Source organism: Moschus berezovskii, chromosome 23 (assembly GCF_049115385.1).
Source record: "Moschus berezovskii isolate FMDL1 chromosome 23, NW_MosBer_1.0, whole genome shotgun sequence".
Lineage (NCBI taxonomy): Eukaryota > Metazoa > Chordata > Mammalia > Artiodactyla > Moschidae > Moschus > Moschus berezovskii.
In genome coordinates this window covers 14,734,281-14,758,816 of record NC_142482.1, presented here as the reverse complement: position 1 = coordinate 14,758,816, position 24,536 = coordinate 14,734,281, and the positions used below count along the sequence as shown (strand labels likewise).

The following is a 24,536-nucleotide window of genomic DNA, read 5'->3' as shown; positions in this document are numbered from 1 at the left end:
CTCTTACCAATAATATCCCACTTAAAGAGGGCCCAACTCTATGTAATAATCTTCTGTGCCTTAAAGAAGATGCTTTAAAATTTTCTGTCAGTGTATTTTCTTTGATTTCTGTGAGAAGCTGATCTGCATAGTATGGTTTGCTTTACTTAAACATCACATTGTACTGTACTTTAACTCAACACCTGTTCTGGGCATTTGGGCTTTTAAAAATTTGTTATAAATGGCATTGTGATGAAAGAAAAATTTCCCAATCTGTGTATTTGTTCTCTTATTAAGATTAATTCTAGACGTGAAATTGTTAGAGTCAGTGTATTTTAAAGCTTATTTATGTGTATTGTCAAAGTGCTCTATGCAAGGATTGTCCCAACCTTGTGGATTTTAACATTTTCCATTTTAATAGGTAGAAAATAATATCACATTATTATTTTAATTTACTTTTATTATTTTCAGTTATATGAATCTTGGCTTTGTTTTACTTTTGGATTATTAATATTTATGCCCTACTACCTTGGGGTTTATTGAGAGTAACTCAGATGTCACATGATACAAATATTTCCCACAGTTTGTCATTTATAATTCATCTTCATTTGTAGATCTTTTCTTTTTCTGTATAGAAGTTTATGATTTTTATCTCATCATATCTATCAGTATATTTTTTTCAAAGCCATAATTAGTCAGAGATAAAAGACTATAGTTGTTCTTACAAAAACTAGTGTTTTATTTAAATTTGAAATTGTTTTATTTGGCTAGAAAATTCCACTCTTAGTTCCAATAGGTATTTTAATAAATTAACATAACTCCACATTGAGGTAATGTTCATTTTTTGTCTGTATTACCTTAATTTTTATTATAATTTCTTTTGTTTCGTACTATAATACTTTTCTCTTTCTCTGCTACTGTTCTTTTGATATTGTCCTCAGAAATTGGCTGAGTAGAAATTTGAAAGTATATTGAATTTAAATTTTCTTTCATATTTTGGCTTCATTAATGATTATAAAATCATCTACTAATTGTATTAGGAATGATTTGAGATATCACGGTTTTGAGAGTTTTAAAAAAGTATAGAATCTTCGCTAGAACAGGAAGTACTTTATTGAAACTAAATGTAGAGTTTTAATTTTTAAATGATATAAAATATGTTTCCTTCTAGATAAGTGATGAAGAAAAGACTCTCCGAGAACAGGATATTATGGCTTCATCACCCAATTTTGGTGGGGCTCAGTTGGAGCTGGAGTCAGTCTATAAGGTAGGTGCACTTTTAAAGCACTTCTGAGGTTCCATGGTGCTTAACTGATGCATTTGTGCAGCCTCTGGGGCGCAGCCTCACCCCTTCCTGCTCGGAGGTAGTTTTCACCCCCTGCACTGCTCAGGGCTGTGCTGCAGCAACACCGGGCCCTGCCTGGATGCTGAACTGCCTGCAGCCAAGCTCTCCTCCCTGTGCGCAGCCTTGCCTCTCACATGCAGGGTGGTGGCGGGGGATGCATTTCTCACGGGGCAACAGCGCTAAAGAGCCCCCAGGGTCCCCACCCCTCGCCGGTGTTCTGGACCTGGCAAGCGTCATGACATGTACTGAAGGCTCAGCCTCACGAGAAAAGAGCTTGTGCTGGAGCCACCTGTTCAGACTTCCTGCTCCGGTCCTTCCCGGGTTTATGGAAATAAACCCTCTTCCCGCCTCCTTGTGTCATGTGTCACCCCACACGGAGCTGGGTCACTGCTGCTTTCTGCGGCTGCGGGACTGCCACATGGGTCTGCCTTGTTGCCTCAACCAAGTGGTGAATGGTTTCAGGGCAGGGACTGTGTGCTAGTTGTAGAAATCTGTAAACTAATCAGAAATTCTCTGCAAAAACGCATGATCTGATTACTGTGTGGTGTCACTGAACACACTGAAGAACTATGGCCATATGCATTTAACTCTTCCGTAAAACTTGAGCCAATAGGTTATATGGGGATTCTTTTCTTTTTTTTTCCACCTAATTTTTTACCTAATTTTTAAGAAGTAGAAAAACGAAGAGTAAGGATGATTTTTTTCAACTTATTAATACTGTTATCATAATGTGCTCATCTTTTAAAATTTTATGGTAGTTCATAAGACTTTAAAAAATATAAGTAGAATAGGAAAACAATAGAATGGGAAAGACTAGGGATCTCTTCAAGAAAATTAAAGATACCAAGGGAACATTCATGCAAAGATGGGCTCGATAAAGGACAGAAATGGTATGGACCTGACAGAAGCCAAAGATATTAAGAAGAGGTGGCAAGAATACACAGAAGAATTGTACAAAAAAGATCTTCAAGCTGGTTTTAGAAAAAGCAGAGGAACTAGAAATCAGATTGCCAACATCTGCTGGATCATGGAAAGAACAAGAGAGTTCCAGAAAAGCATCTATTTCTGCTTTATTGACTATGCCAAAGCCTTTGACTGTGTGGATCACAATAAACTGTGGAACATTCTGAAAGAGATGGGAATACCAGACCACCTGACCTGCCTCTTGAGAAACCTATATGCAGGTCAGGGAGCAGCAGTTAGTACTGGACATGGAACAACAGACTGGTTCCAAATAGGAAAAGGAGTATGTCAAGGCTGTATATTGTCACCCTGCTTATTTAACTTATATGCAGAGTACATCATGTGAAATGCTGGGCTGGAGGAAGCACAAGCTGGAATCGAGATTGCCGGGAGAAATATCAATAACCTCAGATATGCAGATGACACCACCCTTATGGCAGAAAGTGAAGAGGATCTATAGAACATCTCGATGAAAGTGAAAGAGGAGAGTGAAAAAGCTGCCTTAAAGCTCAACATTCAGAAAACTAAGATCATGGCATCTGGTCCCATCACCTCATGGCAAATAGATGGGGAAACAATGGAAACTGTGATGGGCTTATTTTCTTGGGCTCCAGAATCACTGCAGGTGGTAACTGCAGCCATGAAATTAAAAGATGCTTGCTTCTTGGAAGAAAAGCTGTGACCAACCTAGACAGCATATTAAAAAGCAGAGACATTATTTTGCTGAGAAAGGTCCGTCTCTTCAAGGCTATGGTTTTTTCAGTGGTCATGTATGGATGTGAGAGTTGGAGTATAAAGAAAGCTGAGCGCCGAAGAATTGATGCTTTTGAACTGTGGTGTTGGAGAAGACTCTTGAGAATCCCTTGGACTGCAAGGAGTTCCAACCTGTCTATCCTAAAGGAGATCAGTCCTGGGTGTTCATTGGAAGGTCTGATGCTGAAGCTGAAACTCCGATACTTTGGCCACCTCATGTGAAGAGCTGACTCATTTGAAAAGACCCTGATGCTGGAAAAGATTGAGGGCAGGGGAAGGGGACGACAGAGGATAAAATGGTTGGATGACATCACCGATTCAATGGACATGGGTTTGGGTGGACTCCGGTAGTTGGTGTTGGACAGGGAGGCCTGGTGTGCTACGGCTCATGGGGTTGCAAAGAGTCAGACACGACTGAACGACCGAACTGAACTGAACTGAAGTAGAATAGTATTCAGTTTTTAAAAAATGTTTACTGGCAAATACTTATTTTAAAGGCAAAGCTAGACATTTATTATTATTTCCATTTGTTAGTATTGAGATTAGAAAGAGTAGAAACATAGATGAAGAAATTTGGAACCACTTTACTTACTAGCAATTTTTAGCACTGAGCATACATACTGTATATACATTGGATTCTACTTGATGCAGAAAAATATGCGGAATGTGTTGTATGAGGGCAGTGCGATGTACCTAGAGGGCTTGAGCTTAGAGTTTGAAATTCTAGTGATTATAAATTGTAAATTGATAAGAATAGAAATAAACCATTTTAACTTGGCTTATTCATTTTTGGAAGATCTACTCTGAAGCAAAACCTTTTTTGGCCTGCCACTCCTTCCTAATGCTGTTGTTTACTCACAAGGAGTACAAATTGATCTTACTTTTTTGTTTGTTTGTTTGTTTTTGATCTGCTGGCACTGATGACTTTTTCATAAGAGGCATTTTGTTTAGATTCCCTACTGATGAAGTTTTAGGATGATTTTGTAATGACAGGTACTGACTTATTTTCTGTGTTTCACTCTGAATTCAGATCCCTTTTGCTGAAGCTTTGGATTTATTCCGAGGAAGGAAAGTTTATTTGGAAAATGGCTTTGCTTATGTACCACACAAGGATATTGTGGCGATCATCCTGAATGAGTTTAGAACCAAGCTGTCTAAGGCTTTGGCTGTAAGTATTTAGTTTCCATATTCACTTCATTTCCATATGTTCATGTTTGCAATCACATACTCTTGATAGATTTGTTCTGTCTGTCTTAAGAAGTAATATAATTATTATAATGATATTGAGATTGCTTTTGTTATTTTAGAACTCCTTGGTTTTAATTTTTTTTAAGAATTTATTTTATTGAAGTATAGTTGATTTATAGTGTTAATTTTGCTCTTCAGCACAGTGACTCAGTTATGCATGTATATATTCTTTGTTATGTTCTTTGCCATTGTAGTTGATCACAGGATATTGACTGTAGTTCCCTGTGTTATACAGTAAGACCTTGATATTTATCTATTCTATATTAATAGTTTGTGTCTGATAACCCCAAACTCCTGATCCATCACTCCTCCTTGGCAATCGCAAGTCTATTCTCTGATTCTGTGAGTCTGTTTCTGTTTCATTTGTTGCTGTTCAGTTGCTCAGTGGTGTCCGACGCTTTGCAACCCTGTGGACTGCAGCATGCTAGGCTTCCCTGTCCTTTCATATCTCGCGAAGTTTGCTCAAATTAATTTCCATTGAGTTGGTGATGCCATTCAACCATCTCATCCTTTGCCACTGCCTTATCTTCCTGCCCTCAGTCTTTCCCAGCATCAGGGTCTTTTCCAGTGAGTCAACTCTTCGCATCAGGTGACAGAAATTTTGGAGCTTCAGCATCAGTCCTTCCAATGAATACTCAGGGTTGATTTCTTTTAGGATTGACTGGTTTGATCTTCTTGCAGCCCAAGGGACTCTCAAGAGTCTTCTCCAACACCACAGTTCAAAAGCATCAGTTCTTCAATGCTCAGCCTTCTTTATGGTCCAACTATCACATCCATACATCCCTACTGGAAAAATAACTATATGGAACTTTGTAGGCAAAGTGATGTCTGCTTTTTAATATGTTGTCTAAGTTTGTCATAGCTTTTCTTCCAGGGAGCAAGCGTCTTTTAATTTCGTGGCTGCAGTCACTGTCTGCAGTGATTTTGGAGCCAAAGAAAATAATGTTTGTCATTGTTTCCATTGTTTTCCCATCTATTTACCATGAAATGGTGGGACTGGATGCCATGATCTTCATTTTTTGAATGTTGAGTTTTAAGGCAGCTTTTTCACTCTCCTCTTTCACTTTCGTCGAGATGTTCTATAGATCCTCTTCACTTTCTGCCATAAGGGTGGTGTCATCTGCATATCTGAGGTTATTGATATTTCTCCTGGCAATCTCGATTCCAGCTTGTGCTTCCTCCAGTCCAGCATTTCACATGATATACTCTGTGTAACAGTTAAATATGCAGAGTGACAATATACAGTCTTGGTGTATTCCTTTTCCAGTTTTGAAACAGTCCGTTTTTCCATGTCTGGTTCTAACTGTTGCTTCTGCATACAGATTTTTCAGGAGACAGGTAAGGTCGTCTGGTAGTCCTATCTCTTTAAGAATATTTCACAATTTGTTGTGATCCATACACTCAAAGGCTTTAGCATAGTCAATGAGGCAGAAGTAGATGTTTTTCTGGAATTCTCTTGCTTTTTCTATGATTTAACAGAGGTTGGCAATTTGATCTCTGGTTCCTCTGCCTTTTCTAAATCTAGCTTGAACATCTGGAAGTTCTCGGTTCATATACTGTTGAAGCCTAGCTTGAAGGATTTTGAGCATTACTTTGCTAGCATGTGAAATGGGTGCAATTGTGTGGTAGTTTGAACATTCTTTGGCTTTAACCCAAATAAGTTCATTTGTGTTATATTTTAGATTCCACATATAAATGATGTCACATGGTATTTGTCTTTTTCTTTCTGGTTTATCTAACTTAGTATGATAATCTGTAGCAGTCATCCATGTTGTTGCAAGTGGCATTATTTCATTTATTTTTTTTTAATGGCTGAGTGGTATTTCATTGTATATGTATAGCACATTTTTTTTTATCCATTCATCTGTCAGTAAACATTGAGGTTGTTTCTGTCTCTAAGCTACTATAAATAAGTGATGCTATGAATATAGGGGTGCATAGATCTTTCTGAATTATGGTTTTTCTGAGTATATACGTAGGAGGGGGTTTGTTGGATCTTAAGGCAATGCTTTTAATTTTCTGAGGAAACTCCTTACTGGTTTTCATAGTGGCTGTACCAACTTACATTCCCATGAATGATTCCCTTTTCTCCACACCCTCTTCAGCATTTGTTGTTTTTGTCGTCTTTTTTAATGATGGCTATTCTGACTGATTTGAAGTGATACCTCACTCTAGTTTTGATTCACATTTCTCTAGTAATTAGTGATGTTGAGCATCTTTTCATGTGCCTCTTGGCCATCTGTATGTCTTCTTTGGAGAAATGTCTGTTTGGATGGTCTGTCCAGTTTTTGATTGGGTTGTTGGTTTTTTTTTTGTTATTGAGTGGTATAAGCTGTTTATATTTTGGAAATTAAGCCTTATTCATTGCATCATTTGCGAATATTTTCTCCCAGCCAGTCCATTGGTTGCCTTTTTGTTTTGTTGGGCTTCCCTGGTGGCTCAGATGGTAAAGCGTCTGCCTGCAGCGTGGGAGACCCGGGTTCGATCCCTGGGTTGGGAAGATCCCCTGGAGAAGGAAAAGGCAACCCACTGCAGTACTGTTGCCTGGAAAATTCCATGGACTGAGGAGCCTGGTATGCTACAGTCCCTTGGATCGCAAAGAGTTGGACACGACTGAGCGACTTCACTTCACTTTACTTCATGGTTTCCTGTACTGTGCAAAAGCTTATAAGGGTGATTAGGTCCCATTTGTTTATTTTTAGTTTTATTTCTATGGTCTTGGGAGACTGACCTAAAAACTGAAAATAAAGGTACAGTTTATGTCAACGAATGTTTTGCCTGTGTTCTCTTCTAGGAGTTTCTTGGTGTCATGTCTTATATTTAAATCTTTGAGTAGGATTTTATTTGTTTCTACTCATGGTTAATTTTGTCATTTTTTCTTTCTTCTGATAATGCTAATGGTGAGATGACTAATTTTGTGAACAACCTCTGTTTCTTCAAGGTTGTGCCTTTTTTCCTTTGGAGATGGATGTCGTGTATGACCATTAACAATTAATGGTGCCTGTGGTAAATAAAACCCATAGATTTCTGTTCTAAATTGGAATTTTGTGTCAGTAGAGGGCAATGTAGAAGAAAGTCTTTATATTTAAGTACTGAAAGCAGTGCTAGGTTAACACTGCTGGGTGAAATTGGAGATGGTAAGTTAAATAAGTACCATAATCAGTGCTTTTTAAGAGACTTGTTAAAAACAGATACGGAAGTGATAATATCTTAAAAATACACACATTTTTCAGTGGTGTTGTCTGTTAATCTGAATCTGTTTTTCTTTTGTACTCTTTTGGGGCACTGTTTCGAGTGCTTAATATCTGGTACATAACTTCAAAGTTATATGCTGTCACTCTTATCTCACGCTAGCAAAGTAATGCTCAAAATTCACCAAGCCAGGCTTCAACAGTACATGAAACTGACAAATTCCAGATGTTGAGGAATTTGGCAGAGTAACCAGAGATCAAATTGCCAACATCCATTGGATCATTGAAAAAGCAAGAGAGTTCCAGAGAAACATACTTCTGCCTCATTGACTACGCCAAAGCCTTTGACTGTGTGGATCACAACCAACTGTGGAACATTCTTCAAGAGATGGGAATACTAGACCACCTTCCCTGTCTCCTGAGAAATCGATATGCAGGTCAAGAAGCAACAGAACTGGACTTGGGACAGTCAGCTGGTTCCATATTGGGAAAGGAATATGTCAAGGCTGTATATTGTGACCTTGCTTATTTAACTTATATGCAGAGTACATCATGAGAAACACTGGGCTGGAAGAAGCACAAGCTTGAATGAAGAGTGCCAGGAGAAATAACAGTAAGCTCAGATATGCAGATGACACCACCCTTATGGTAGAAATCGAAGAAGAACTAAAGAACCTCTTGATGAAAGTGAAAGGAGAGAGTGAAAAAGCTGGCTTAAAACTCAACATTCAAAAAACGAAGATCATGACATCTGGTCACATCACCTCATGTCAAATAGATGGGGAAACAATGGAAATTGTGATGGGCTTTATTTTCTTGGGCTCCAAAATCACTGCAGGTGGTAACTGCAGCCGTGAAATTAAAAGATGCTTGCTCCTTGGAAGAAAAACTGTGATCAACCTAGACCAGCATATTAAAAGCAGAGACATTGCTTTACTGACAGAGATTCTTCTAGTCAAAGCTATGGTTTTTTCAGTGGTCATATATGGATGTGAGAGTTGGACTATAAAGAGAGCTGGGCACCGAAGAATTGCTGCTTTTGAACTGTGGTATTGGAGAAGACTCTTGAGAGTCCCTTGGACTGCAGTGAGATCCACCCAGTCCATCGTCAAGGAAAGCAGTCTTGAATGTTCATCGGAAGGACTGATGGTGAAACTGAAACTTTGTCCACCTGATATGGAGAACTGATTCATTTGAAAAGACCCTGATGCTGGGAAAGATTGAAGACAGGGGAAGAGGATGACAGAGGATGAGATGGTTGGATGGCATCACCGACTCTGTGAACGTGATTTTGAACAAGCTCTGGGAGTTGGTGATGGACAGGGCAGCCTGTCGTGCTGCAGTCCATGGGGTCTTAAAGAGTCAGACATGAGTGAGTGACTGAATTGAACTGAATGTCTAGTACATAACTTCAAAGTTATGTCCTGTCGCTTTTTTTAAGCTTCACTGATTACAATATAAACAAATGCCAAGCTTTCCTTTTGAGTTAAAACTTAGCATTGTTTTCTGGTATAAGTAATTTTGTTTCCTCACTCTGGGGTGATCTGCATATGTACAGTTTAGCTGTATCAGCATTTGGAAACACTAAGATACTAACTTTTTATTAAATGAGGCCGTTTATGAAATCACAGAGCGTATTGAGTGCTCTTCCTGTCTCCTTACTCCTATGTGTATCTGTGTGTGTGTTTTGTCCTCAGTAGAGTTCGTGTTCTCAAATAGTTTGTGTGTTATAAAATAATTTTATTCATTTGTTTTTGGCTGTGCTGGGTCTTCACTGATGTGTGGACTTTTCTCTTGTGGTGCCTGGGCTTCTTGTTGCAGCGGCTATCTTGTGGAGCACAGCTTCTGGGGTGTGCAGGCTTCAGCTGTTGGCGCCTGGGCTTGGTGGTTGCGGCTCCTGACCGCTTAGGCACCAGCTCAGCAGTTGTGATGCACCGGCTTAGTTACTCTGGGAATGTGGAATCTTCCTGGGTCAGTGATTGAACCTGTGCCTACTGCACTGGCAGGCAGATTCTTTACCACTAGGAGTAACCAAGGAAGCTCCTTAAGTAGTTTCTTGACCGTTTACTAGCAGTTTCTACCGTGACTGACCCTGCATCATAATGTACTTACAGATAAGGGCTGTGCCTTTCACAGCTGAAAGTCCCTCTGGAGACACTGATGTGTGCCTATTGACTGGCTGCCCCCCTTCTTTTATAATGATTGGTTTTGTTCTTTCTTTCTCTCTCGCAACATTTTGGGCAGCACTTCTTTCTGTGAGGCAGGCATATAATTTTTAGGACATTAGGCATCTCTAGCTGTCATCCACTAAATGCCAGTACTGGCCTTCTAACCCCATGACAGCCAGAAATATCACCATGAATTTCAGGAAGCTTGTGCCACTTTGAACTGATCATGGCTATTTCCTTCTCCTTTCCAAATTGTCTGTGCATATGAGACAGTGCAGTTCTGACTGAAAATATGAGAAGTTGCTGAGGGGAGCTTTGGAAAAACGTTTTCCTTGCTGATAAAAATGGGCTAAAAGACCACGTATATTTGCTATTCAGTTTATCTTCCCAATAATATAAATTATTTGCAAATTTTATACATTTTTTCTTTCTGGGTAGAATATGGAGATCTAAATGTACTGAGATTAAAGATAAAACAATGAGTTCTTAAGTTAGTAATTTTTTCAACAAGTTAGACTTTGTGTTTTCTTCGTAAGAAATATAGCACATGAACTTTGAATTCCTTTCTCCTGCTGTCCTTCCTGCTTATTCATTCTTCTTCCAACATACTTTTTAAAAAGGTTAATAAATTTTTGGAATTTTGAAACAATGAGAAAGTTACAGAAAAGATACAGTAAAGAAACAGTAACTTTTCCCCTAAACATTTGGGAGTAAGTTCCCAGTATAAGGTCTCATTATCCCCAGTACTTTAGTATGTAATTTCTACAAAAAAGGATGTCTTCCCACATAATCACAAGTTTAGCTGTCAAAACAGAAGCTTAGGGTCAATACTTGGCTGTCATCTCAGACCTCGTTCAGTTTTCACTACTTGTCTCAGTCATGTCCTTTATTTCAAAAAGATGTAATATAAATCACGAGCACTGTTCTGTAAGGTCACATTAGTTTCCTTTGGTCTGGAACGGGTTCTTAATTTCTCTTTTACTTTTGTGACTTCGCTGTTTTTGAGCATTAACAGGCTAGATGTTTGTAGAATCTTTGTTGATTCAGATTTGTTGTTTCTGCATGTTTAGAGTCTAGTTATAAATCTTGAGCAGGAATATAATAGAAGTGATACTGTGTTCTTTTCACTGAATCCTAGAAGGTGACACATGATTTTGATTTATCCCAGTTCTGATTGTTTTTATCACAATTTATCCCAGCCAGCTGTTGATAGGCGTTTGGGTTTTGTTTTCATTCTTGTGGTTATTACTAGAACTGCTACTCTGAACATCCTACAGCATCTTTGACAGACACATTTCTGTTGATTATATGCCTAAGAGTGGAACTGTATGGTATAAGGTATGTCTGTGCTTTGCTTTAGTGGATTCAGTTCAGTCGCTCAGTCGTGTCCGACTCTCCGCAACCCCATGAATCACAGCACACCAGGCCTCCCTGTCCATCACGAACTCCTGGAGTACGCTCAAACTCATGTCCACAGAGTTGGTGATGCCATCCAGCCATCTCATTCTCCGTCGTCCCCTTCTCCTCCCGCCCCCAACCTTTCCCAGCATCAGAGTCTTTTCCAGTGAGTCAACTCGTCGCATGAGGTGGCCAAAGTATTGCAGTTTCAGCTTTAGCATCAGTCCTTCCAATGAACATCCAGGATTGATCTCCTTTAGAATGGACTGGTTGGATCTCCTTGCAGTATAAGGGACTCTCAAGAGTCTTCTCCAACACCACAGTTCAAAAGCATCGATTCTTCGGCGATCAGCTTTCTTCACAGTCCAACTCTCACATCCATACATGACCACGGGAAAAACCATAGCCTTGACTAGACGGACCTTGGTTGGCAAAGTAATGTCTCTGCTTTTTAATATACTATCAAGGTTGGTCATAACTTTCCTTCCAAGGAGCAAACGTCTTTTAATTTCATGGCTGCAATCAGCATCTGCAGTGATTTTGGAGCCCCCAAAAATAAAGTCTGACACTGTTTCCACTGTTTTTCCATCTATTTCCCATGAAGTGATGGGACCAGATGCCATGATCTTTGTTTTCTGAATGTTGAGCTTCAAGCCAACCTTTTCACTCTCCTCTTTCACTTTTATCAAGAGGCTTTTTAGTTCCTCTTCACTTTCTGCCATAAGGTTAGTGGATTCAGGTGTATTTTAATGAATTTGTCCTGATCACCAGTGGGTTGTGGAGAGTTCTGGCGTCAATCTGGGTTGATCTGAGTGGGGCAGTGACTAGTTCCCACAGGCAGTGCTTGGCTTTCTCCTGGTAGGTCAAGGCTGAGTCTGGTTGCGAGGCTGTGCAACGTCTGCCCTTTGTCTCACTGTGCAGGGGAGTGGGTGAGGGGTTGTCCAGAAAGCTGTCCTGACAACCTGGGGGCTGAAGGTGCTGGCAGGTGGGGAAGTTGCTGCAGTTAGGATTGTGCTGAAGGGGAAATTAAACCTATTGTGGTTACTGCCCTTTCTGGTGGAGAAGACGATGGTGCCCCACTCCAGTCCTCTTGCCTGGAAAATCCCATGGGCGGAGGAGCCTGGTAGGCTGCGGTCCATGGGGTCGCAAAGAGTCGGACACGACTGAGCGGCTTTACTTTCACTTTTCACTTTCATGCGTTGGAGAAGGAAATGGCAACCCACTCCAGTGTTGTTGCCTGGAGAATCCCAGGGACTTTGGAACCTGGTGGGCTGCCATCTCTGGGGTCGCACAGAATCGGACACGACTGAAACGACTTAGCAGCAGCAGCAGCCCTTTCCAGTGAGGAAGGTTTTGACCATGGAGTATGTAATTGCAAAAAATTGAAAATATTCTTGAGGATGAGAAGAATTGCCCTAAAGATTTAGAAAAAATTATTCTAAGTAGTGAAAGAGGATGAAATAAATGGTGCTGTGTTGCCGTCCTTTGATGACTGGAACCTGGTTGGTCCGGAGTTGACAATAAGAAAGTAAAAGAGAGAAAGAGGCTAGTATTCCCTGGTTTATGCAGAGAACCAATAAAACCCTAGAACATGGTTTGCACCTCTCATGAAGGCACAGGGTGTCCTCTCGAGGAGGTCTTGAAAGCCCGGGCAGGAGAGTTAGCTTGGCAGGTTTTCACGCTCCAGAGAATTAGCTGGAGGGAGAGAGAGACAGAGAAAAAGAGAGAGAAAGAGAAAGAAAGACACAGGAACCCAAGTCTCTGGTGGAGCAAGGGTGCTTTAATGATCTTTCTGTGAGTATACATAGGCTATTATACAAAGAATTTCTTTTGACAATGATAAAGATCAGAAAACCAAACAGCGTTATCAAGGAAACAAGGAATTAGCAATGGTCATAACTCTTGCCTAGAAAATCCCATGGATGGAGGAGCCTGGTAGGCTGCAGTCCGTGGGGTCGCTAAGGGTCGGACACGACTGAGCGACTTCACTTTCACTTTTCACTTTCCACTTTCACACATTGGAGAAGGAAATGGCAACCCACTCCAGTGTTCCTGCCTGGAGAATCCCAGGGACGGGGGAGCCTGGTGGGCTTCCGTCTATGGGGTCACACAGAGTCGGACACGACTGAAGTGACTTAGCAGCAGCAGCAGCAGCAGCAGCAGCAGCATAAGGTCAGAAGACAATCCGTATCTCAAGAAAGAGGGTTGTGACTAAGCAGTTTTGTCTTAAGGAGAATGTTTACTGAAATCCATGCAAGTGTTTTCATCCCATGACCTCAGTCCTGGGAGCAGCCTGCCGCTCCCCTGGTTTCCATTATCAGGAACTGATAAGGAACAGAGGATTTATGAGAGACAGAAAACAACACACAGGAATCCTCCTGTTAAATGTTCCCTGACAGTGCTGGGGTGAGTCAAAATTGATGGGAGAGTTTTATCCAGCTGACATCTCAAGCTGTTTAACAGCAGCTTTGACATGTGGGTTATAATGAATCTGGCTTTTGAATATGCTTTAAGACTGGTGAAATATGGACGTTATCTTCTTACTTGGTAAGAACTCTTTTCTCACCCCGCTGATCCTGGGAGACTCAGTTGTGGCACTGTTTCCTGCTGGGAGCCTCCTTTGAGTCCTGTAATGAAGTTGAATTGTCTTCTTTGTGTCCCCACTGCACTCTGCACCCAGTTCGTGTTTTTCTTCTCAACTACAGTGTAAGCTTTTTGAAAGTAAGGGCTTGGTCATAATTAGACTTTTCTGTCAGCATAACTTGGAGAAGGCAATGGTACCCTACTCCAGTAGTCTTGCCTGGAAACTCCCATGGATTGAGGAGCCTAGTGGGCTACAGTCCATGGGGTCGCTAAGAGTCGGACACGACTGAGCGACTTCACTGTCACTTTTCACTTTAATGCTTTGGAGAAGGAAATGGCAACCCACTCCAGTGTTCTTGCCTGAAGAATCCCAGGGACGGCGGAGCCTGGTGGGCTGCCGTCTATGGGGGTCACACAGAGTTGGACACAACTGAAGCGACTTAGCAGCAGCAGCAGCAGCAGCAGCAGCTCAACATAACTTAGGGTCAGTGCTCAATAACATTTTATTGGAGTGATTGATACTGGATAATGAAGTATCATTATCAATAACAAAGTGAATAATAAAGCTCACTGCTTACACATAGTTTACTCTTTATGTGATCTCACTGGATCCTCATCACAAGCCTCTGAGGTAGATGAAGATGACAGTCTGCTCATACAGCCAGGCAAGTGCTGCTCAGAGAAGCCAGGTGGTTTGTCCAAGGTCATGTCAGCCAGTAACTGCTAGAGCCGTATCTGAGTCTCATATTTTCTAATTGTGATTCTTAGGATCTTTTGATGAAAACCGTGCCTTTGTGAGAAGTTGTATTATCAGGGGAGTTAGATTTTCAAACTCTGAGGAAATATTGAAAGGCAAGTGTATTAGGGTCCAGGTTTCCCTGGTAGCTCAGCTGGTAAAGAATCCTCCTGCAATGTGGGATACCTGGGTTCGATCCCTTGGTTGGAAAATTCCCCTGGAGAGGGGCATGGCAACCACTCTAGGATTCTTGCCTGGAGAATCCCCATGGACAGAGGAGCCTGGTGGGCTGCAGCCCATGGGGTTGCAAAGAGTTGGACACGACTGAGCGACTAAGCACAGCACAGAACAGGGAGAAAAGGGTGAATTGGAGCTGAGATGCAATAAATTGACGGCTAGTTAGGGAAGAGAATGAGGGAAAGATATATTTCTGTGCTTCACACAAGTTTAGAACCTTTAACCAGTTCTCTCAGCTAATGTTTGTTTGTTTTTAGTAACTTTTAATTTGTTTTCTGACATGTTACTTTAAGTACTAGGGATGCAGTACTTAACAGGATATATGAAATTTCTCCTCTTATAAAACTTACATTCTAGTGGGATATAGACAATTACCACAGAAGTAAACAGTAAGAACATTACATATGACATGAAGGAGCCGGTGCAGCAGATGTAAGGTCCATTCCAAGCCCCAGAGGTCACTGATGCCAGGGTCCCAAGGAGAGAAAGGGGACCTTTCTGCAGAATGCTGGGGTGTAGTGAGCTGGCAGAGAGTGGTGCAGACGCAGGATTCTGAACAAACCAGGGCCTAATGTGCTGGAAAACCATTGGATGGTTAGGAAAAGGGAGTGATGTAATTTGATTTATATTTAAAGTAGGTTACTGTGGCTGAAAACCATTTTGGAGGGTAGAGAAAGAATGGCAGCAGGAAGACTGGTGCAGAAGTTTATCTGTTGAATATAGATGGTGCCTGGAGAGAGGCTGGTTGTAATGGTGATGACTGAGAGAAGTTGCTGGATTTCAGTTTCTTTTTTGAAGTGCTGTTGACATGACAGACTAGGCATGAGAGAAAAAGTAAATCAGGATAAAAACGGTAATGGTAGCTTACACATTATGAGCACTTAATATTTGCCAGGTGCTGTTCTAGATACTTCACGTGAGCTCACATTTCGTCTTCATGGCAGTCCTGTTAGGCGGGTACCGTTTTCCGTCTGAGGCCTACAGCAGCCTCAGGTAGTGGGGAGCAGGACAGGGTTTGCATCCGTGTAGCCTGGCTTCAGTCCATACTCCTGACCATAGTACTGCACAGCCCAGACTCTTGGCCAGAGTAACTGATTAGAGGGTGATGCCTTTTACCATGACGTAGGAGACTGTGAGAAATCCACAGAGTAAAACTGTTCTGTTCTGATCATGTTCAGTGGGAGGTGCTTGTCATCCAGCTGGAGATGAAGGTGTGAGGCTGGGTTTAAGTCTGGATTTCTGGGGAGGATAAAGTGAAGCCCTGAGGCGTGAGGGTTACACTGGGAGGTGTGGAGAAGGCGAGCCCACGCCCCCAGTTTGGGTTCTCATCACTTCCACTCTTGGAGCATGCTGGCTTGGTTTTTAGAAATTGGGCAGCTTCTTAAGTTCTAGCTGAATGTCTTTAAGGCAGATTCTCTTTTTTCTCATATACTGTTGACTAATTTCACTTTCTAAAGGTGAGATTCATTATTAGAAGGTGTTGGTAAAACTTTAGACGATTGACTTTCGGAAAATATTATATTTTTCTATTTTAGAGAGAGAAAGAAGGACTTTGAAATGTGCCCTAGGAAATAACTGACAGTGAGTAAGCAGCTTTTTCTTTAGAGAGGAAAGTAAAGATTTTGTTTCTTTGAAAAAAATTTTCTTTTTCACATTTTTAGTTCAACTGTGACTCACCAAGTATTTGTTGCTTTGGAAAAATATTCTTTTTGTAGCACTTGATCAAGTAATTTTTATTTCTACAGAGTTTAGAATCCTCTTAAATCTTTTATAAGCAGTGTTCAGTTTGATTTCTTAAGCTATGCTTAAATAATTTCCTTGAATGGTTACTTACTTTGTAATCAGATAAGAATTTTCCTTGCCTCATTTGTGTCCAGCTAGTTGATTTACTTGGGTTTGGGATTGATTAATAGGTCTTTTCTAATATTACTTCCTGGTTATTTCATGTTATTTTAAAGTGATCGCAGTGGACCAGTCAGTGCAGCTGCTAATCCTTCACCTCTGCCTTTCCTCTCAGGCAGTGGCAGTGGCCTGTTCATTCTCCCCTGGTCCTGAGCTGTAGGAGACAAAGCAGTGCAGTTGAAAGCCATGAAACTAACAGAAAGAAATCATTCAATTTTGGGGAAAAAAATAAGCATCTTTTTACTTTGAGATGCACTTGTTGAGTAAGGATGCTAAATTGAATACCGTTCTGTTTGCAAGATGTTGGTTTGTTAAGCTATTGATAACGTCCCACTTACAGTTTGTTGTCTATGCAATATTTCTTTAGCATATCAGGTTTATTGCGTGGGGCCTGAGTGACCTAGTGTTGGAAGTGGGAAGTTCATAAGACAGGATCCTGACCCTCAAGGTCCCTCTGATCCACTGGTGGGGCTGGAGAGGAAAGAGAGGGGCTAAAATGAACATGAAGTACTCAGTGGCTCAGCTGAAAATGGGAAGTGTCCTGAGAGCTGTATCACCTAAGCTCAGGATATTTTGAGAAAGGGTAGAGTATTTGCCTCTAGGGAGATTGAGATTTTGCAGAGAGCAGTAGAGCTCAGTGGTTAAAATGCTAAAAAGCCTGCTTTTAGTTCTGTTTGGGAATGGTCAGTGGTTTGTTTGTTTGGATTTAATGCTTGTGAAGAATAGTGGAAGATCAGATTGGAACAATTTGAGTTTGAATATAATAGTGGTTTGCAAACTTTTTGACTGTGTTACCTTGGTTAAACTATCACATATCTCTAATGTACAGATGTGTACATTAGAATTGGGGGTTTTAAAGAAGTTTTAGGAAAAAATAGGAATGGATGTTTAGTTATTTCTTTCCCCACTTCAGTAGATCATCTTGTACATATTCATTTTGGAAACACTTTTATACATTTCTGGTGTTATCACTGGAGATGTGTTTTAGTGATAGGAATGTGAGACAGAGTTATTTGGGAGAGAAAGTGATTTTGGTATTTAGATGTGTTAACTGAACTAATAGGACAGTCTGGTAAATTTGAATTGGAACTTACAAGAGTGCTTAGAGATTCGGACACAGATTTGAGAGTCACCTATGTGATTGTGAAATTTACATTCAAGTCAGTTGATGCCATTTCTGAGGAGTAAAGCATAAAGATTGAAGAAAACCTATTAACTAAACTGAGTATTTCAAGGATGAATGTGGGGTCATGCAGGCACACTGGATCCCACAGACGAACAAGTCCTTACGAGTGATATGTACATATCTTTCTTCATATGTACATTACATTTTAGAGAATCAGGCTTTTAGCACCATCCAAAATAGGATTGGGTTGAAGTTGTTTTAGTGAAGTATTCTAGGTTTTTGATAGGATAGGTTAGATTCATTGAAAAAAGTCATATATACATATGAAACTGCTTTAAAAATTCCAAAATGGTATAAATTTTTCAGATGTTCATTTGAATGGGATTGTTCATGTGTAGAATAGAGTTTTAAGGGATTTTGACCTTCCCTTTTATTTCTTGCATTTTGTGTTTATGGAAATTATTGGTGGCAAAGATTTTAATGATTCATTTATTTCAAGTTTCTTTGCTTTCTGGTTGCTAGCAGATATTAGCAGCACAGAGACATAGGGTTTATAGAGCAGGACATGGTTTCAGAGGTGTGTGGTAATCATCTGTGTGTTATCTTGTCCTTATTCCTGACAATCAGAATCCAAACTTGCGTGGACATGCTTGTTTGTCCTGTTGTGAATGGTGGTGCTTTAGTTGTCTTTTATGAGATGCTTTCAGTAAAACGTATAGGCCTCTTCACTTTGCCCATGAAAGTGTAGCCCTGTAGAGGCTGAGTGGCTTACCAAAATTCATGCAGTGGATGGGTGAAGGACTTGGATTCTTGGCTGTGGGTGTCCCATAACTCCAGAAAGTCACTGCCTTTTCCCCTATAGATTGTTACCTCTCCCTGGGCCCCTCTGTTGGTCTCTGATTCACCCTCAGTGAGTGTTCCATGACATGTCTGACATGTAGGCTTCTCCAGGGTAGGGACTGAGCCCTATTCAACTTCATCCTCTCTGATGCCGAGCACAGTACCTTAGGAAGAGCAGGTGCTCAGGATCTGGTGACCCTGTGAGAGCTGCATGTTTGTGTTTTCTCCAGATTTACTGAGAACAGTGAGTTAAACGAGGTGGCACTTCAGTGTTCTGTTTATAACAGGAAAGAGTGGAGCACCTCACTGTGTGGGAAGGGCCGTGTGTGCAGGAATATCTCTGCAGTTTCTGTTGGGAATGTCTGTGGCCACAGTGGCCTGCTTCCCAAGAATCACTGCAGTTGGCTACAGGAATTACAGCTCTTACTCTTTTGATAGTTTTTCTCTGGAGTATGTAAAATGTGAGGTTATATTTCGTCTAGAAACTTACGATGCAGTATCAGCCAGGGTTAAACTCTAGCTTCCTTGAGAACAGCAGCTTCTCTTCTCTGGTTGAACTCACTCTCCAGAGGAGTTCTTGGGTTACTATTTCTGTGGTCACTTTGTATCCTCTGAGCACCCTCTCCCCTGAACTTGCTTAAAAATAAGCCTGTTGCTTAGATCATTTATCATATTTAGCAGTTATAATTACCCCTTTTAACACTGTAGCCCAGATTGGTAGAAAATAGTATTTTTACACACTGTCTGTAGTGTCTTTTCCCACTGAGCTCTATTGCTTTCATTGACACCTGAGTGCACTGAAACACTGATTTTTTTTTTTTTATCCCTGTTACTCTCTTTTGATGAGGAAATATCTGAAGGTTCAGTTGCTAGGAAACATCTGAATACAGAAATAGTTTTTTTTTTGGGGGGGGGTAGTCCTTGTAAATTCAATTCTTTGACAGCTCTACTCTTGCAGACCAAAAATTTATTCAGTCTCTACAAAGAAAGATACATACCTGTTAGTTTTCTAGTTTAGAAGTTTTGTAGTGAGGTTGCTAGGAATGTGAATACATTTTGTTCCGGGATTGATTAAATATTGAAATGTAATTTTTAACAGTGACTAGACATTGAAAAGTAATGACTATGTGTGCATCTTTGAGTTTCAGGCTTTTTTACATTTTTTGATTCTTCATTAATGAGAAAGAATGAGGATGAGAGAGAGATACATGCATGACACAGAAGAATTTAAACCAGAGTAAAATATTATATTAATTAAAACAACTTTGTCTCATAGAAGTAGGATTGACTATATCCTGTATTCAATTCAGGTCAGCTTTTTTTATCTATGACACTTAATAGTGGTATTAAAAAGAATAGTGGCCAGAAAAAGAATATTAAAAAGAAGCATTTGGTTATATACATTTGGCTTTATTTTGTGACTGCCTATCATTTTTGTCATAATTATATTGTGTTTAGAAAAAGATTTTTATTCTGATTCAACACAGTAACTCTGCAGGTATTCACTGTATGCCAGTCAAATGCACAGGGGCACAGGTTTGATTAAGCTTTCAGGGTGCTCAGACGGTGAGGAGGCAGCAGTGGGCAGAGATGTAAACAGTCCTGCTGCGCTGTGGTCAGGAGCAGGAGCAGTGTGTCCTGTAGCCCAGAAAAGAGGTGATGGGCTGTGAGGAGACTGCAGAGAGGGCTTCAGGGGAGAGGTCAGCTCTGAGCTGAGTTTTGCAGGACCCTTTCTGGAATGTGGACCGTCCCTTGGCTTATCTTTTTTGGGATGGGAGGCACTGGGGATGAGGAATGAGACTGGTGTCTGTCGTCTTTGTTTGTAGGTTTGATCTCTGTTTCTTCCTGGCCCACACCTTTGGTTATTGTCTGTCTTCCCTGCCTCTCTGTTCAGGCACACTCATTCTGAATCTTCCACGTTTCACTGCTTGTCTATTTAATTGCACACATTTATCTGAGGACTTTGGCAGGGAGTGCAGAATCCATCTTCTTATTTACATGCATTGAGAATCTTGTGCCTCAGAAATAAAAATCTTATTAAGGCTTTGTATCTTAATCCAACTGACACAGAGAGAACTCTGTGATCTCAAGTAGACGGAATATGTACTAAAATTGGAATGGTGTGGAGAATGTTGTCTGAAATGTTCGAGGAGAGTAATGTGTGAATTCAAAACAGAAACAAAAGCAGCAAATGAAAATTGTCCCAGACTTGTTGATACTAGGAATAATTAAGGAAAGATGGAATTGAGAATCATTAAATGTATAGGTTTGGTTTCACCTAAATTTTTAAAAAGGCACTAAGAGTAGGAGTAAATGTTTTATGAGACTTGCTGTTTGTATAAAATCCATTTTATTTTTAATAACTTTGTGCTTTTAGGATATGTCTTAGAACATATTAGGTGAGTTTCAGTGTTTTCAGGCCTACATTTTAAATTACTAACCTATCATAGACTTTAGTAGTATTAATATTGAAGGCACTTAAGCTCTAGTGTAGAAAAAATTATGGCTGTCCTTTGTGCAACTATGATTTTGTCCCTATATAAGACTGTATTTGCTGAGTTGCGCAGTTTGGGAAACAGTGTCAGTGAGCAGCTAAATTGAGGTGTGATATTCAGAGTGATAATTAGAGAATACAGACCTGAAAATGGAAAAAGACATAGAAATCGATTTCTTTCTCACAAACTTAGAAATAGAAGAATAACAAAATTGGTAACAGGGATGTTATCTTCCATACCCGTTCCATCAGAAATTCTGGTTTTCACATTGACTCTTACAGGCTGCAATAATGGAGAGAAGATGAAATAACATGCAGTCTTTAAGAAAGAAACGAGCTAATACAATTTTGGATTTTGGCAGAGTAGCTATAATCCCAAAGAAAGGGAGTAGCAATTTGCATTTATAGTCTTTTCTAACACTTTTGTAAGTACATTATCATTAATCCTTTGGACTCCTTTTGAGCTTTGTTTAAAATATTAGGAAGGAAGTCATCTCTGCAAGGATGCTTGAAAAAAATTATATACTGAGAGTCATAGAAATTATGGCTTTCCTTGATGGATTCAGTGTTTTGTGTATTTCTAACTCATTTTTTTAAACATGTTGACCAAGGAATTTATCCTTTGGCAATATTTATCAGTTGTGCAGACTTGGATTACTGTGGTATTGAATGGTTTGCCTTGAAATCAAACAGAGATCATTCTATCATTCTTAAGATTGCTCCCAAGTACTACATTTTGAATTCTTCTGTTGACTGTGAGGGCTATTCCATTTCTTCTACTGTTCTTGTCCACAGTAGTAGAAATAATGGTCATCTGAATTAAATTCATCCCTTCATCACTGATTCCTAAAATGTCAGTGTACTTTTCCCATCTCCTGTGTGACCATGTCCAATTTACTTTGATTCATGGATCTGACATTCCACGTTCCTGTGCAATATTGTTCTTTACAGCATCAGACTTTGCTTTCTTCACCAGACACATCCACCACAGGCTGTTGTTTCTGCTTTTGCCCAGCCTTTTCATTCTTTCTGGAACTATTTCTCTGTTCGTCCGCATTAGCGTATTGGATACCCGAGGGGCCCATCTTCCAGTGTCATATCTTTTTGTCTTTTCATACTATTCATGGGGTTCTCAAGGCAAGAATGCTGAAGTGATTTTCCAAGACAAACCATTCAATATCACAGTAATCCAAGCCTATGTCCCAACCACTAATGTTGAAGCAGTCGAGTGGTGCTATGAAGACCAACAAGACCTTCTAGAACTCATACCACAAAAGATGTCCTTTTCATCATAGGGGACTGGAATGCAAACGTAGAAAGTCAAGAGACACCTGGGGTAACAGGCAAGTTTGGCCTTGGAGTACAAAATGAAGTAGGCAAAGGCTAACAGTTTTGCCAAGAGAACACACTGGTTATAGCAAACACCTTCTTCCAACAACAGAAGAGATAACTCTACTCATGGATATCACCAGATGGTCAGTACTGAAATCAGATTGATTATATTTGTTGCAGCTGAAGATGGAGAAGCTGTATACAGTCAGCAAAAATAAGACCAGGAGCTGATTGTGGCTCAAATTATGAGCTCCTTATTGCAGAATTCAGACTTAAATTGAAGAAAGTAGGGAGAACCACTAGACCATTCAGGTATGACCTGAATCAAATCCCTTACTATGATACAGTGGAAGTGACAAATAGATTCAAGGGATTAGATCTGATAGACCGTGCCTGAAGAACTATGGACAGAGGTTCCTAACGTTGTACAGGAGGCGGTGATCAAAACTATCCCCAAGAAAAACAATGCAAGAAGGCAAAATGGTTGTCTGAGGAGGACTTACAAATAGCTGAGAATAGAAGCAAAAGGCAAAGAAGAAAGGGAAAGATACACCCAGCTGAATGCAGAGTTCTAGATAATAGCAAGGAGAGATAAGAAAACCTTCCTAAGAGAACAGTGCAAATAGAGGAAAACAATAGAAAGGGAAAGACTAGAGATCTCTTCAAGAAAATTGGAGATACCAAGGGAACATTTCTTGCAGAGATGGGTACAATAAAGGACAGAAACTGCAAGGACCTAATAGAAGCAGAAGACATTAAGAAAAGGTGGCAAGAATACACAGAAGAACTGTGCAGAAAGGTCTTAAATGACCCCGATACCATGATGTCTAGATCACTCACCTAGAGCGAGATATCCTGGAGTGTGAAGTCAAGTGGACCTTAGGAGCCATTACTACAAACAAAGGTAGTAGAGGTGATGGAATTCCAGGTGAGCTCTTTCAATTCCTAAAAGATGATGCTGTTAATGGGCTGTACTGAATATGCCAGCAAATTTAGAAAACTCAGCAGTGGCCACAGGACTGGCAAAGGTCAGCTTTCATTCCCACCCCAAAGAAGGGCAATGCCAAACTACCATACAGTTGTGCTCATTTCACGTGCTAGCAAGGTGGTGCTCAAGATCCTTCAAGCTAGGCTTCAACAGTATGTGAACTGAGAACTTCCAGATGTACAAGCTGGATGTACAAGATGTACAAGAAAAGGCAGAGGAACCAGAGATCAAATTGCCAACATCCATTGGATCATAGAATAAGCACGTCAAACATCTTCATTGACTACGCTAAAGCTTTTGAGTGTATAGATCACAGCAAACTGTGGACAATTTTTAAAGAGATGGGAATACCAGACCACCTTAGCTGCCTCCTGAGAAACCTGAGTGCAGTTCAAGAAGCAACAGATAGAACTGAACATGGAACAACAGTGTGGTTCACAGTTGGGAAAGGAGTACGTCAGTGTTGTATGTTGTCACTCCGCTTATTTCACTTATAAGTAGAGTGTGTCATGTGAAACGCTGGGCTGGATGAATCACAAGCTGTGGAATCAAGACTTCCGGGAGAAATACCAGTAACCTCAGATATGCAGATGATACCATCCTAATGGCAGAAAGTAAGGAGGAACTAAAGAGCCTCTTGATGAAGGTGAGAGAAGAGAGTGAAAAAGCTGACTTAAGACTCAACATTCAAATAACTAAGTCATGGCATTTGGTCCCATCACTTCATGGCAAATAGATGGGGGAAAAAATGGAAACAGTGACAGACTTTATTTTCTTGGGCTCCAAAATCACTGCAGATGGTGACTGCAGCCATGAAATTAAAAGCCGCTTGCTCCTTGGAAGAAAAGCTATGACCAAACTAGACAGCATATTAAAAAGCAGAGATATTACTTGCTGACACAGGTCTATATAGTCAAAGCTATGGTTTTTCCAGTGGTCATATATGGATGTGACAGTTGGACTATAAAGAAAGCTGAGTGCCAAAGAATTGATGCTTTTGCAGTGTGGTGCTGGAGAACACACTTGGACAACAAGGAGATCAAACCAGTCAATCCTAAAGGAAATGAATCCTGAATATTCATTGGAAGGACTGTTGCTGAAGTTGAAGCTCCAATACTGTGGCCATCTGGTGTGAAGAGCCAACTCACTGCTAAGAACCTGATGTTGGGAAAGATTGAGGGCAGGAGCAGAAGGGGGTGACAGAATGAGATGGTTGGATTGCATCACCAACTCAATGGACATGAGTTTGAGCA

At 40.4% G+C, this 24,536-nt stretch overlaps 1 protein-coding gene across 2 annotated transcripts in view; it reads left to right on the top strand.

Annotated features, from left to right (window-relative positions):
* Positions 1 to 24,536, top strand: part of PRIM2 (DNA primase subunit 2) — a 364,278-nt gene that overhangs the window by 72,446 nt on the left and 267,296 nt on the right. For both annotated transcript variants that reach the window (XM_055406862.2, XM_055406864.2), the window contains exons 6-7: positions 1,151 to 1,246; positions 4,071 to 4,208. In XM_055406862.2, coding sequence (XP_055262837.2) covers positions 1,151 to 1,246; positions 4,071 to 4,208 — 234 coding nt within the window. The remainder of the gene's footprint in view (positions 1 to 1,150; positions 1,247 to 4,070; positions 4,209 to 24,536) is intronic.